The 14,630-nt window shown below is 48.9% G+C and overlaps 1 protein-coding gene across 1 annotated transcript; it reads left to right on the top strand.

Annotated features, from left to right (window-relative positions):
- Positions 1-1,211: 1,211 nt before the first annotated feature.
- PRDM14 (PR/SET domain 14) lies at positions 1,212-8,210 on the top strand. The gene is made up of 7 exons (XM_032108594.1): positions 1,212-1,752; positions 2,057-2,113; positions 2,183-2,340; positions 2,514-2,784; positions 4,337-4,539; positions 5,821-5,922; positions 7,983-8,210. Exons 1-7 carry the CDS (start codon positions 1,212-1,214, stop codon positions 8,208-8,210), a joined length of 1,560 nt encoding a protein of 519 aa, XP_031964485.1.
- Positions 8,211-14,630: the final 6,420 nt, after the last annotated feature.

Genomic DNA, 14,630 nt, shown 5'->3' with positions numbered 1-14,630 from the left:
AGCCATGGGTTCAAGTCCCCAGGCTCTCTACAGTGCAGCAGAGCCCATCCTGTCCCCTCCCTCCATGCCTGCAGGTGCGGTGTCACCCAGGCTGGAGTGAGCTACTCAGGAGGGAGCTCTGCAGTAACACACCCTATATGGGGTTATTTCTGGGCTGAGGATTTCTCCATCTCCCTGCACCAGCAGGGATGACACTCTGCAAAGTGAACACCTGGGCCCCTAGGATCCTGCAGTCCCTTCCAAGTCCCCTTTTCATTGCAATTGTGTCAGGTAGCCACCTGGAAGGAAGGCAGGAGAAACCCTATAAAAACCCGGGATGAAACCACAGACACGGGAATCACCTAGCACCTCTGCAAGAGGCAAGGGCCAGGTGTCTTCCTCTGGTCCCATCCTGGGCAGGTGCTGGCATAGGCCTGATCATGGAGCCATGAAAACCCCAGCAGAAGCCCAGTGTTCTGCTAAGCACCTAACAGGAAGCCCCAGGCTAGAGTAAAAAGCACTTCAGCAGTGTCCGTGGAACCTGCAGGGACTGAGAGTGCGCTGCTCCTGTGTGCTCAGGCCAGTGGAGTTTCAGAGGTGTTTTCTGCCTTTCCATATTCAAACCACACACCTGCAACCCCCGAAAACACTGTGTGGGAGCCCTGCGTGCTGCTCCGCAGAACCCTCACCTCCGGCAGCAGGCGGTCATCCGTGGGGAGCAGCGCTCCCGCACCCCGGCCTCCTGCTCTGGGGAGAGGCAGAGCCCACCAGCCTGCGGCCGGGGCCCTGGGCCGGGGCTTGGAGAGGCGGCGGGCAGAGCCGGCGGTAGGGAAGGTGGGTCCGGGAGGCCGGACCACCCCCCTCCCCTCCCCTCCCCTCCCCTCCCCTGCACCGACGTGAGGAGGGGCGGCCCGGCCGCTCCGTGAGTAGCCGTGGCTCCGCCCCGGGGTAGGGGTGCTGCCCCGACCAGCACCCCAGTCCGCCCCCGGGGCTGTGTGACCCCCAGGGCGGGGGCCGCCGCCCGTGCCCACCCTCCCCGCCCCGCTCCTCGGGCCGATATAGCCGCGGGGGTAGGCTGGGGCTGGCCCGCTCGCCCCGACGGCGGAGGGCAGAGAGCGGCGGCTCCCGCGCCCCCGCCCCGCAGCGGGACCCTGCGGCGGCACCACCCAGGTGTCTGCCCCCCCGCTTCCCGGCAGATCCCTCTTTTCCTTCCCCGCCCGGCTCTTCCCGACATGGCTCTGTCCCTGGCTGGCGAGTCGGTCCCCGGAGACGGCGGAGACTCGCTCGGGATGAGCCCCGCCGGCCTCGCCTCCTACTTCCCCTCTTTCCTCCCTCCCTCCCAGTACTTCGAGACGGCACCCGACTTCTTCCAGCCCCTGAAATCCCTGGGCGGGCTGGTTTCCTCCTCCCCGCCTCTGCCTCCCTTCACCTTCAGCAGGGTCCCCGCTTTCCTGAGCCAGCCACCCCCCCTGCCCCCCGAGCCCTTCCCCAGCCTCCCCTTGCCTGTCTACACCAGGCTGCCGGCCCCCTTCCCTCCCAGTGAGGGCTCGGCTCTCGGGACGGGGGCCCCGGGGTTGCTCTCGCCGCCCTACCCGAGCCCCCCGCGCAGGGCTGCCCGCAGTCCGGGCGCAGACGGGGCGGCGGGGCAGAGCTACAGGTACCACTTCACCGAAGAGGAGCTCAACGCTGTGCTGTACGGGGCCCTCCGGAGCAGTCAGCCGACCGGGAACCTCCACGCCATCTCGGGGCTCCGGGTGTCCCCCGCCAGCTCGGGTAAGGGGGTATTCGACGGCGGCGAGAGGGGCGCACAGGGTGACATCGGGCGGCAGGTCGCTTCTGCGCTCCCACACAATCAAGTGTGCGGGAGGGTTCGGGGACAGTCCCAAGGGATGCAGGCAGCCAGGCTCAAGGACCATCGCAGGGGGCTCGTCGGACTTTATTTCCCTGTGATTTTCTTGCGTTACGAGCCCACACCTGGGAAAAGCCACGGGTGATTCAGTCTGCGGCCTCTGTCGGGGAGGTAGGACCTGCTCCTGGGGGCCGGTGCCGTGCTGAAAGAGGGATTCCTCTTCTGCAGGGTCTGCGGACTCCTCCGCCCCGCCGCTCGACCGCGACTCGCTGCAGCTACCCGAAGGTAAGGCCCGGGACCGTCCGCGCTGCGCCCGCCCGCGCCTCGCCGCGCTCAGCCCCCTGTCACCCGCAGGGCTCGCGGTGCTGCGGGTGGCCTACGGGGACGTGTCTCAGCTCGGAGTCTTCTGTACGGACCCCATCCCGAAAGGAGTCCGCTTCGGCCCTTTCCAAGGCAAAGTGGTCAACACGAGCGAGATCAAGACTTACGACGACAACTCGCTGATGTGGGAGGTAGCCGAGGCACCGTCGGGCTCACCCCGCAGCCCCAACGCGGGACCGGGGCGAGGCTTTCAGCCTCCCGTCTATCGTAGCCTGCAAGAGGGGCCCGGCCCAGTGTGGGTGGTGGGAGCGGGACGTGTGCGGAAGGGTCGGTCAAACCTGATCCTGTTTTCTCTGCTCTCCAGATCTTTGAATACGGTGGCCTGAGCCACTTCATAGACGGGAAGGGCGCCGCTGGCAACTGGATGTCCCTGGTGAACTGCGCCAGGTTCCCCGAGGAGCAGAATTTGACGGCTATCCAGTGCCAGGGACAAATCTTCTACGAAAGCTGCAAGGAAATCTTCCCGAAGCAGGAGCTGCTGGTGTGGTACGGCGATTGCTACGTGCAGTTCCTGGGCATCCCCATCAGCTTGAAGGGCATGGTGGAGGGGAAGAAACCCCCGCAGCATTCCGAAGGTGAGCCTGCCAGCAACCCCTTGGGTGACACTACCCCTTATTCCGACGGACGTGTGCCTGGCCGGGATTAGATTCACACGAGGTAAAGAAACACAGGCATCACTTTTTTCCAGCTGTTTTATTTTAAAGGCTTCCCAGACCCTGCGATGAGGCGGTGGTGGGTGACTGGTTCTGCCGCGGGGGCGGCGGCCCGGCAGCCCCGGTCCCTCGGGTTTGTCTGCCCTCCCGGGGAGCCGATCCCCGGCCGCCCCTTCCTGCAGCATCCAGCACCCCGAAGCAGAAGCTTCCCCTCGGCGCCGGGGAGTCCGGGGGGTGCACCGAGGGCTGCCGGCAGCGCGGAGCAAGAGGCTCCCCTTTCTTCCGCCGGCAGTCCGCTCCCAGTCCGCGGTTTCTCGGAGAGTTTAAAGTGTTGTTTGTTCTGACGATTGCAAAATATCTGGTGGTCCTGGGCTGAGCTTGCCTCGGCCCCGCAGCGCCGTTGTTCAGGGTCCCGTTTTGGGACGAGATGGGCTTTTCGGGGTTATTCCAGCTTTGGTCCTGTTCCATCTTACGATTGCACACCTGACTTTCGTGTAATTAACGCTCTCAGTAAATGAGGCAGGCTGAAGTCGTTCCGATCCCGTAACGCCAATATTGCTTGCAAAAGAAAGCCAAATGCACTTACGCCAGGGTGAGGGGAAGGGTAGTTCTACTTGTAATGTACAGGAAGTATGATGTTCTTATAAGCAAAACATGTGTGGAGAAAACAGAATTGTGCCAATACGGGAAGAGCTGGAGCAGGGAAGGGATGGGTCAGCTGGGTGCAGCAGAAAGGGAGAGAAGCAAACTGGCATGAAAATTTGGCATGGAAAATTTTGTGCCTGCTGTATTGAAGTGTCTAATTTGGACAGATGCTAAATGGTTCATTTCATCTCAAGGTTTAAGCTAAAGCTACTTTTATTAAAGACAGAAAAAGATGTGTAAACGTCTGAAAAATTTCCAGTGTTTTTCCTAAATTCAGCGGTTAAAAATGAATTGAAATACACACACCAAAAAAAAAGCCAAATAAACTTGTTATTTTGTTCGATAGTTATTTGAAAACGATAGAAAAGGTGTGCAATTTTTTTTTTTTTTTTTTTTTTTGTGGGGGGGGATGGTAGGTAAAATTTACGGACAATTCTTGACAAGAAATATCTTGCAATGGTTCCATATGGGCAGAAGTTTTTGTGTGGGACTCTGAGTTGTTTTTTCATATGTTTTCTTGCTATTTATGGAGATACAAGGATGAAATCCTGTTTTTGCTGAAGTTAGTAGCTAAAATGAATAATTTTAGCAGACCGTAGGCTCTAGTTTGTTCCCCTCCGTTAAAAAGGCAAGGGGAGCACTGCGAACGTTCAGGAGTCACGGCACGTATTTTGTTAATGATATCGCCAGCATCCATTTACAGTTGTTGCCCTCTTGGAGACTTAAAGTTCCCCGTAGGGGTCCTAGCTCTGACAAGGATGCAGATTTGAAGTGAATCCCTTCTGCCGTGGTGTAACAGAGAGGTGGCACTTTCCCTTCTGCTGTACAGAAGCCGGGGAGAGCTTCAAGTGTGAGCGCTGCGGCAAAGTTTTTGCCTACAAGTACTACCGGGACAAACACCTCAAGTACACCCGCTGCGTGGACCAGGGGGACCGCAAATTTCCTTGTCACCTTTGTGACCGATCCTTTGAAAAAAGAGACAGGCTGAGGATCCACATTCTCCACGTTCACGAAAAGCACAGACCTCACAAGGTGAGCCTGCTCCCGGGTCTCTCCTCAGTCACTGGCTCTTCTGGGGGGACTTAATAAGTCTTTTTTTTGGTCCAGATAAGATGCTGACAATGTTCCTCCTCCTCCAGTTTCCCCAGCAGTTTCCTGGTGGGACTGCTCTGCCTTTACAGGAAGAGCTTGTCATGTTCAACAAAGCTTGGTTGAAGAAATTTAATGGATTTAGCTTAGGAAAATAAACCCCACAGTCTCAGTGAGAGTTTAAAAAGAAACAAAATTTCTCCTGGGCTTTTTGGGTGTTTGCATGTGAATGTTGCTCTTTTTCTTACACAGTGTGGGGGGTTAACTTGTGTTTAGAGGTGCTTGGCTCGGCAGGATGAGGAGAGAGATGTCTCACGTCTGTTTCTCACACCCCACCCCTCGGTCTGAGAACTGACCACAGCTGTGTCTGTGACTGTTGAACCAAACAGGGCTTAAAAGTTTTACATTCAATGTGAAGCAGACTTTCAACTGATGAAAGCAAATCTTTGAGATACTTTACTCATCTCCACCAAACACCTTGCTTCTAGCACCAGTTTTCTCTAGCAGCACTGGGAATGGAAAATCAGACTGTTTCTAAAAGCTTGGGAAGGGCAAGTCCTACTGCTTGAACTTGCACAGTTAAATCTGTCCTCAAAATTCTCCAAATACCTGTTTTATACATCATCCTACAATGTGATTTTTTTCAGGAAAGTATTTTATAACTAAAATGGCATTATTGCACTGTCAGAATATCTGCATGGAATTAGTAACAGATAAAAATATTCCATTAAATATGAGGTATTAAATACCATGTAATCCCTTTCTTTTTCATTTTCCCTTGCCTTGGTCGATTTAAGGTTATTTTATTCTTTAGGAAGTTTGTCTTTTAGGAATGAAAAATAACTGGAGTTTGATTTATATTTTTTTATTAAATGATTTTGCAAAAATTTTCATATTTTTATTGCTGAAGATCAATATTTTCCTGAAGAAAATAATTTTTATTGAAACAATTTTAACACAAATTATTTGAGATTTTGCATGATTTTCATGTGTGTATGTATGCATATGCACCTAAATTTGTTCTTAATACAAGACCAAACTTCCAGGTATTTCAAATTATTGCAGCTTAAAATTACTATTGTGTTTACACATGAATACATAAATATATGTGCATATATAGATATATGTAAAAAATGTGCACATCATCCACATACTTAATTTTTTTTCTTAACTATTCCATTACATGCTTCCTTTTAACTTTATTCCTTTTTCCCCCCCCCCCAGTGCTCTGTTTGTGGGAAGAGCTTTTCTCAGTCCTCCAGCCTGAACAAACACATGAGGGTTCACTCTGGGGAGCGCCCCTACAAATGTGTCTACTGCAACAAGGTAAGGCAAAGCCTCCCTCCGTCCTCTGCTGCTCTTTCTTTTTTCTTTCAAGAAAATGCTTTGTATTTGAGTGGTAACCAGATAAGTGGGTGTCTGTTCTGGGCAGTTGTGAGGTAAAGTGACAGGGCTGGATGAGACTGAAGAAACAGGATCTGGTCTCCATCTGACATGGAATTTGTGGCTCGTCCCAGCTCAGTGATCTGCTGCAGAAATAAGGTCTAGAAAAGCTTGAGAGCATTTCAAATACCATCCAAGGCATGCAGCTAGATCCAGTATTCTACTTTTTCATCAGACAGGTAATTTTTGGTGTTAGTGACACTGCTTCTGGATGGCAATAAACAGATCTGGTCTATAAACTGAACCTGCACAATATAAATTTGTGCAGGCTTACCTTGTAACATCAGGGCTGTTGATGGGCAGCTGGGCATGGAGGTTTCACTTAAAAAGAACACAAACAGAACCATGCAGCCCTGATCAAAGATGTCCTCTGCTGTTACTGCCCATCACAGCAGGGACGATTCAGGTGAGCTCTCCCTGTGGAAGTTCTGATGGCTCTCCCAGCAGACAGCATGTGGATGCACAGGCTGCTGCTGGGTGAGTATTGGTAGGGCTTCAGATGCCATGGATTGTCCATGCAATGCAGAAGTCCCACAAGCAGTGGTAACCTGCTCCTGATTTTGTAGAGCTACAAGTTTGTTTGTGACTGGCTGGACTAACACAAAGCTGAAGTGTTATGCTGTGAAGAATCCTAGAGGAAGCTCCTTTTGGCTATTATATTTTTTTGTCTCCCCATGATCCCGAACACACTTGTAGGCAGAGTTTAGGGTGAAATATCATCCTTAATCTTCTGATCACAAAAGGAGGTGGCAGAGCTTTATAGGTTGCTCTGTAAAGAGATCTCTAGGGACAGTTGACCAGCCCCCAGCCATTTCTGGTTGGACTGCTGTGGATTGGATCAGATTAAACTATTAGTCCTCAGGCTGCTGGATGCAGCTATCCTGGGACATAGCCATCATTTCTGAGGCTGGAAAACCAGGGTCTGTTTTAATGAATCCTCACCTGCTCCTCCTGTGCAATTATGATACTTCTTTTCCTCTTCTACGTCTTAACAGTGGCTTTGCTTTTCCAGCTCCTTTGCTGGAAAGCAGTGGTCACTTATTTCGGCAACATTGTGAGATGAAAGGAACAGTGTCGGGTCAACATCACTATTCTCTCCCTAAAACATATTTTGGCCCTTGATATACATTTCCAAGGGCTTATGTATAGGACTCTGTGATCTTTTTGTGCTCTAAGGTTGCAAGTGAAAAGGCATCTGAGATGTAGTGCTGTTTGCTGTGAAAACTTACTACAGAGTATTTATTTTTTGTGGTCTGCAAATAGCAAAGGGCCTGAAATTGTCTCTCTTTGGATAAGAAAAAATGGGGGAAGCATGGGCAACTTCACAACATTCCTGTTGAAATTTTGATGTGAGGGTTTTATCCCCAAATGTAGGAGAAGTCTTTATGACTTTGCTACTCAAGTGTGCGTGTTAGTGGTGGGGGAACAGGCTGGAAAGTCTGCCTGCAGAAAGAGCAGAGTATGATGGAGCAGGGAAAATGAGCCTGTAAAAGGTGTATGTGGACTGAATGGATGAATTTTAGCAGCTGAATCCCAAGACAGTCAAAGGGTTTATCTTTGAAAATAAGAACTGAAAGGAAAGCCTGCATTTTGTTTCCCAAACATAAAGGAGCTGCAAAGCTAATTAGGGCAGTATTGACTTCTTACCTCTGACATACAGAAGATATTTACTGGTGTCTTTGGTCAGAAATCTTTCTCTGAGCTTCATCTGTCTCCATGGAGTCAGCCACATCCGTATAGCAATAGCTGTTGCCTTCTGATTCCTCGTTGCTGGGAGTTTTCATTCTTTTTTCCAGTCACCTGAGGATGTGAGCTATTTCAGGACTTAATTTTGAGGGCAATGTGCTTCGATGGGGTCTGGGTTAGCTGAAGGCGGGGATGACACATGTGAAAGCAAATTACTTGCAACTGCATCTCCTTTCCGATGATCCCTGCCCTTCCAGGCGTTCACAGCGTCCAGCATCCTGCGCACTCACATCCGCCAGCACTCGGGAGAGAAGCCCTTCAAGTGCAAGCACTGCGGCAAAGCCTTCGCCTCGCACGCGGCCCACGACAGCCACGTGCGGCGCACACACAGCAAGGACAAGGGCTGCACATGCTCCGTGTGTGGCCAGCACTTCCCTGAGCAGGAGGATTACAACTTCCACATGAAGATTCATGCTGCTCATTAGCCAGGAGCCCTGCGGATGTGTCCTGGAGCAGCTCGTGTGTGTGTCGGTCTGTGTGTGGCTGTGTGCACAGCGCAGGAGGTGACGCCTGCACTGGCTCCTGGGGTAGGTCTGGTCTCTGGACCCAGGGCATATGACTGAGCGTAGGGAGCAGAGTACACCCTAATGCCACTCTCCCTCTCCTCCCATACTCTAATCTCTAAAGGCAGGAGGGAATTCTACCTCCCAAAACCACTTTGTGCACAGGTATCACTGTGAGGAGCGTTTCTGTGTCTCTAATGCACCATGTCTGTGGACCGCCTTGTGCAGTCTGTATCAAAGCTTGTGCGAGGGAAGTTTTTATCAGGTGCATTTCTCAAAGCTGTTTTAACCTGTTTGTGTTGTTTGGACACATGACCACAGGTATGTGGTCTACTCACCCCTACCCTGTCTTTTAATGATGTTCTATTTAAATGTGAACTTCCTCAGAGAAACTGACTACTGGGCCAACAGAGAGGTATTTGAAATCCTTCATTCAGCTGCTGGGACACTGGGAGCTCCAGGACTGTGAGACCAATTCTTCCAGAGGGTGCTGGATGCTGGTTAGCCCAGAGGGAGAGAAGTGGGGTGTGGTAAGAGAGATGCAGGCCTGATGTTCCAGCTAGCAGAGATGTTGGCTCTGTCTTCTCAAGAGTTTGAAGGACCAAACATAGTGATATTCCTAAGCATTAGTGCTGTTGGGTGGATAATGAGCAGTCAAGTGGCCTCACAGAAGTGTTTCATTGTGGACTCAGAACAGGCCAGGAGCAGGCACAATCCTAGCATGAGGCTCTTCTTTCTGAATTTCACTGAACCTGCCTGGTCCTGGCCAGGTGAGTCTTTGCAGTGAGCCCTGATATGAAGGGTGGTGGGCTCCTCTACTTCCTCCTGGCTTTAAGTTGGATGACTGTTATAATGGCACTCCCTTCCCTTGTTCAAAATATAAGATTTAAAGTATCAAAATGGGGATATCAGGACTTCTCAGCGCCTACAACTCTGCACATGACATTCCTTCCCCAGACTGCAGGAAAGGCTTTGCTTCCATGGGAGGACTGGAAGGTGTAATCCTCCATGTCTCATTGGCCATACAAGCAAGTCTGGAATGATTTGTGCAGGTTTATGTACTTTCAAAATAGTTAAGAATTCTTAAGAAAGTGGCATTCCATATCAGTGTGAAATCTTAACTAGGAGGCTTATCAAAAAGCCTGTGCTGGAGAACTGCTGAGTATAGGGAGTGCTGTAATTGGTATAGAAGTTTTAATCAGTGCTGAGTAACCACCACGGCCGGCAGGAGGCTGTGCATGTGAGAAGGCTCACTGTGTCAGTGGGACTGTGTGTTGCATCCAGGAGGAGTAATGGAAGTCCTTTCTGGAGCTAGTTGATGAACATAGGTAGTTTGATATTACTGGGATGATAAAATTCTCTTTCAAGTATCCTAAATCAGCTAGGATTAACAAGAATTTTGCACAGAAAATATAAGAAAGTAAAGTTTTTATTTTGTGCCAACTTTAACAGTCTCTTTAAATATGGCATAGAAATAGAAAAAAAATGTTACTTGTACATTTAATTATATTGTGCAGATACTGTATCCTTAAATATATTGATTTGCACTAATTTTTATAAGGTTCTTTGTACATTAAGTTGCTCTGTTCTCATTGTTTTCATGATAAAAATATTTTTTAAATATTTATTAAACCACTTACTGGTAAGCAAAATATTGAAGCCCACACTAGGCAGTATCTCAAACAAGCAAGTCCATTTGGATTGTATATTTATACATTTAGGTTTTAGGGTAGAATGAAAATCATGTTCTGATTATTGTCTTTTGCTTATTTTAATACCAAATATTACTATAATACAGCAGGCTAAATTTTGTACATATTGAGGGCTGAATCCCTGACCCCATAATAGGTAAAATTCACTCCTGAGCAGAAAATTATCGCAGTACTTATGTGTACAAACCATGCTGAAGGACAGGTAGGGGAACTGAACCTTTCTTCCAGCTGCCTGCTGTTAGGAGATCCTTTTCCTCAAGCATACAAAATCCTGGCAAACAGAAACAAGAATTATGTATGTGAAGGCTTTGTTAGTTCAGTCCCTAAAAATCAGGATTTGGTGAAATAAACTACCTACTAATGACGAAAAACGTTATGACTAGGGATGCCTTTGAAGTACTGTGAAATGCCTGGTTAGCTTCCCTTTTTTGTTCTGAATGAAGATTTTTTATTTAAATGGTGCCTCTGTAGTGTTCTTGTGTGCATTTTCTTCTTGAAGAAACCTCAAATGTCTTGTGCTAAAATATTTGCACCTTTCTACACGATTTGATGTCTTGCCTGTAAAAGAGTATGTGAAGGGCTGTACTTGTACTTGTGATTGAAGGTACCGGCTGTCTTGCACATTAAAATGTATATGTAAATTTTGATGCTGATTATTGTGCGGAAAACCACGCTATGAAAAGCCAGTGTCCATAAAGGAGACAGAGGGGTTCTGCAACTTTATTCGAAGAAAGGGAGGAGGGAGAGTCCACTGGGGTTTCAGAGGACGCAGCCTCCTTTTATCTTAAACTCCCAGCCACATGTTGCCCTCTTCCTTTCCCCATTGGCTGAGGTACAGCTTTCCTGAACCGCCTTGAACATGTCATTTTCCCTCAAAGTTCAGGGGTTCTGCAACAGACTTTGCACGGACTCATTCTTCTATTACCATGAAGTTCAGGAGTTCAAGCTGTAGTCAAACTGGGTTCTGTAACAAACTTGAAGCTTGAGGTTGGTAAGATCCATCTCAAAGATGTAAACACCAATTTGTCCTAAAGACCCTCACCCATCAAATTGTTTGTAAAGACATTAGCACCCATCTTTCCTATTATTAATAATTTTAATTAATAATAATTATTATTAACATTATTTAAATTACATTCATGCAAAGAATGAAAATAAATTCTTGGAGCCTACAGTGTACACTAATGGGCTATGGCTTGTTTTCCTGCCAGATGCACAGAGTTGTGTATTTGCAGTACTAGCAATGGATGAAGGGTGTTTTCTGCATCATTTGTAAGCCATTACAGAGTCAAACTGTCGCTTATTGGGAATTCTAGTCCTTGTCCTGCTGGGCAGCAGCTGACTGCGCTGGAAGTCAAAGACACCCAGTGTCTTGATGGATTGGGTCTTAAGTGCCCCAACAGTTCATGAAAGCTGAGGCCATTCAGTTCTGGATTGAGTTCACTCCCACTTGCAAGCAAGATGATGGATCTGGATTGAGCACTAAAAAAAGGAATTAAAGTACCTTGTAGCATTTAACTACCCCATAGAGTCATCCTCTCCCCTTTGAATAGCGAGCCCCAGCTGTGCTGAGGCTGGGGACACTGAGGATGGCACTTGGCTCTGCGCGCTTCACAGCAGGGTGGGGAGAAATGGACCAGGAGGGAGGTCAAGCTGAGCCGCCTGCCAGACCACGGCAGATTTTAGTTTCCTCAAAGTAAAATGCAGTGATTGTCAGAGAAAATGGATTGCTGTTCTTGACAGAGAGGGGTTATGAGAGGTTAGGGTATGCTCCTGTAGTGTACCTGTAACCTATGTGTGTCCAGTGAGCTGAGGTTTTCCTCCCCGAGGATTTGCGCATTTACTTGTGCCTTTTGTGGCTGTGCTCTCAGCAGCCGAGAGAATGTGCAGCTCCAGGCACCTCAGCCAGCAGCCGAGGGGTTTTGGATATTTATACACACAGCTAAGAAGGGGGGAGAGGGAGGGAGTATGTGTGCATGCTGCACTTTTTTATCTGGCAGGTTCCCAGAATACCTGCACGGCACAGAAGGACATGTGCATGAAGGAGGCTGCACTGCAAGTTCAGCAGAAAGGAGAATATTTGTGATCAAGAGTAAAGGCTCAGTCCTTGTGCTGGGCAGGCTCAGGTGACAGGTCCACCCTGAGCATGGTGCTCCATGCTCCTGCAGCCATTTCTGAGCTGAGGCAGCAGAAAGCAGGACATCCCTGCAGTTCTCAGGGGACTGGGCTGTGGCTTTGCATGCTGTACTAGATCCAATTCTTCCATTTCTTGGCATCTTCAAATATAGGACGAAAGTGTTATTTTCCATGACTGTAACCACAGTAATACACTATGTGTGATAGGTACCCGTGTTTCTCACTCAGTTTGCTTAAACTGGCTGTGGGGTGATGTCCATGTCTGGGGTCACATTGTCGCTGCATTCGTTAAGGCAAAGGATGTGTGTGCACCCTGGCTCTTCTTTCCCTTAACCAGGATTAAAAATGGTCCTGCCAAGGGGAGCAGCAAGACAAGTCCCTGGGACTAATCAGTCCTGTAAGACACTAGATGATTTTAAGTGTTCTGCATTGACTCTTGTCAGAGCTTTTTAAATGTTAATAGAAAGTGATCTAAATAGAAACCAGAGTACAAGGGCAATCAAGTGTTTTGTTGGAGCAGAGGGGTGCAGAGAGAGACTGTGAGGCTAACTCCTGAAATGCTCCTCCTGGGTGAATGACAATGGGAGGACAAAAAAACGGGTGGTCCCAGAGCTCAGGCTTGCAAGTGTGAGAGAACAAAAGGCCTGCCCACCGACATCTGCTGCCTCTAACACCTCCTGCATATCCCTGTTTTTCAAACACCTGGTCCCCAAGCCCTGCTGTCTCAGCCTCTCTCCTGCTGCTCACCCTGGAGAACAGGGAGGTGGTTGACCACTGAAGGAAGGTGAAAAGCAGAAAGGAGCTTCATGAATTGAAGATAGTGCCACAAACAATTGGTGGTTAGTGCCAAACCATCCATTAAACAAGAGAGATCGTTCACGAGAGGAGCTCTGACTGGCTGACCCCTTCTTAAGAAAGCCATTCCTTGGGTCTCCACTTTCCTACAGGCCTTCACAGTAAGTGCTGGTGCTTGTTTCACCCCTACAGTCACCATCACCCTCATTTCCCTTTCTCTCCTGACACACGTGCCCTTGCACTTTCTCCCTTCTGTCTCTCCTTAACGCACTTAGTGCAGGGCCTTGGGCACGTGAGGGGTGTGAGGCTCTTTGTTCTCTTCTTTCATTCTTTTTTAACCTTAGGTGAAACACATCCAGACTTTCAGTCTGTGTTTTTATGGTGTTTGACTCAAGCTTTAAAGAGACTTCATCTCCACCAGTGAACGCTTTTTCTGAAAAGCCAATCCCCTCGAAGGTTCCTGGGTTTGGGTGTTGAAAACTGAGGCTATGCAGCAGCACCAGAGGAGAGCAACAGCACCTCTGCCTCTCCTACAAGGGGGACTTGAGTGACTCTATTCCGTCTCTGTCCCCAGCCAGCTACTCTGCAGCAGCTCTTGCTGTAGGGGCTGTCCTAAAACCCCAGCTTATCTCCACTGAAGCAGCGGCAAACCAGACAAACTCACAGGACTAATCTTTGTCACAGGACTAACCTCTAGCTGGCCCAGCACTTCAGTAGTGTAGGGAGCACGTTTGAATGCCTTAGTGTGAGAATGCCACACAGGCCTGCAAACTGTAGTGGTATCAGTCTGCAAAGGAGCAGTGAGAAAATGCAATCCTCCCACTTTGGCTGCAGGGACTTGAGCAGAGCCAGTAGGAGATACCTTAGTCACGGATAGAAATGCAGGGGCAGAGAAAACATCCACTGGGAATGAAGGAAGGGGAAAAAAATGATTACTTAGATTACACTGGCCGAAGAGTGCAATTCACAGATAGTCCGTGAAGTGCAATCAAGCTGTGAGGCCCATGCTTCCTAGAGAGTAAGGGTAAGAAGGGTACGTCCATCCTCTAATCTAGGTGGGGTCAGTGGCATTCCCTCTGGAGCTGCAGAGGGTCAGTGCAGCGATGGTGGGGGTGTTGTGGAAAGTCACTTCCCAGAGAAGTTTTGCTTTCCCACAAGTGACCCCACTGCAGTGGCCAGGGCAGGTCCACAGCAGCAGTGCTGACGGTCAGCTGAGAGATTACCTGTACTGATTCTTGCTGGAACCCAAAGTGCAGGGAGTGTTCCTCTGCCTGTTCTGAAAGACCCATCCTCCCTGGAAAACACTGTTTTTAACCTTCGTCCACGGAGAAAGCTGTCAAGGCTTTGGGATGAATTTGAATCTACAAGGGTGTGAGTTAGGTAGTAGAATAATATAAAGTTTGTTACAGAGTGAAAAATTTAAAGTTTTAGGTTTATTAGTATAGTAAGTAGATGAAGGCAAGATGGAGGACCCCTGTGGTTTTTCAGGTCTCTTCCTTCTTCTTCACCTACTCCATTTTCTGCAGTGTTGGTAGCACAGAATGATTGGTTAGAAAATGCCGCAGTGTAGGCCACGAGAATGGATAGTTCATTAGGCATTGGTAGAAAAGTAAAAATACATACACATTTAACAGCTATTGGATGATTTACCTTTGAAAGGCCTTGAGTTTTCCTGCATTTGCCTTTTGTATCTGCTCTG

Source organism: Corvus moneduloides, chromosome 1 (assembly GCF_009650955.1).
Source record: "Corvus moneduloides isolate bCorMon1 chromosome 1, bCorMon1.pri, whole genome shotgun sequence".
Taxonomy (NCBI): domain Eukaryota; kingdom Metazoa; phylum Chordata; class Aves; order Passeriformes; family Corvidae; genus Corvus; species Corvus moneduloides.
The sequence above is the reverse complement of the archived record's forward strand: the minus strand, read 5'-3'. Positions and strand labels throughout refer to the sequence as shown.

Coding starts and splice junctions, on each gene's coding strand:
- PRDM14 (XM_032108594.1), top strand. CDS start 1,212: ATGGCTCTGTCCCTGGCTGGCGAGTCGGTCCCCGGAGACGGCGGAGAC. Junction 4,540..5,820: donor AAAAGCACAGACCTCACAAG/GTGAGCCTGCTC, acceptor CCCCCCCCCCAG/TGCTCTGTTTGTGGGAAGAG. Junction 5,923..7,982: donor AATGTGTCTACTGCAACAAG/GTAAGGCAAAGC, acceptor CTGCCCTTCCAG/GCGTTCACAGCGTCCAGCAT.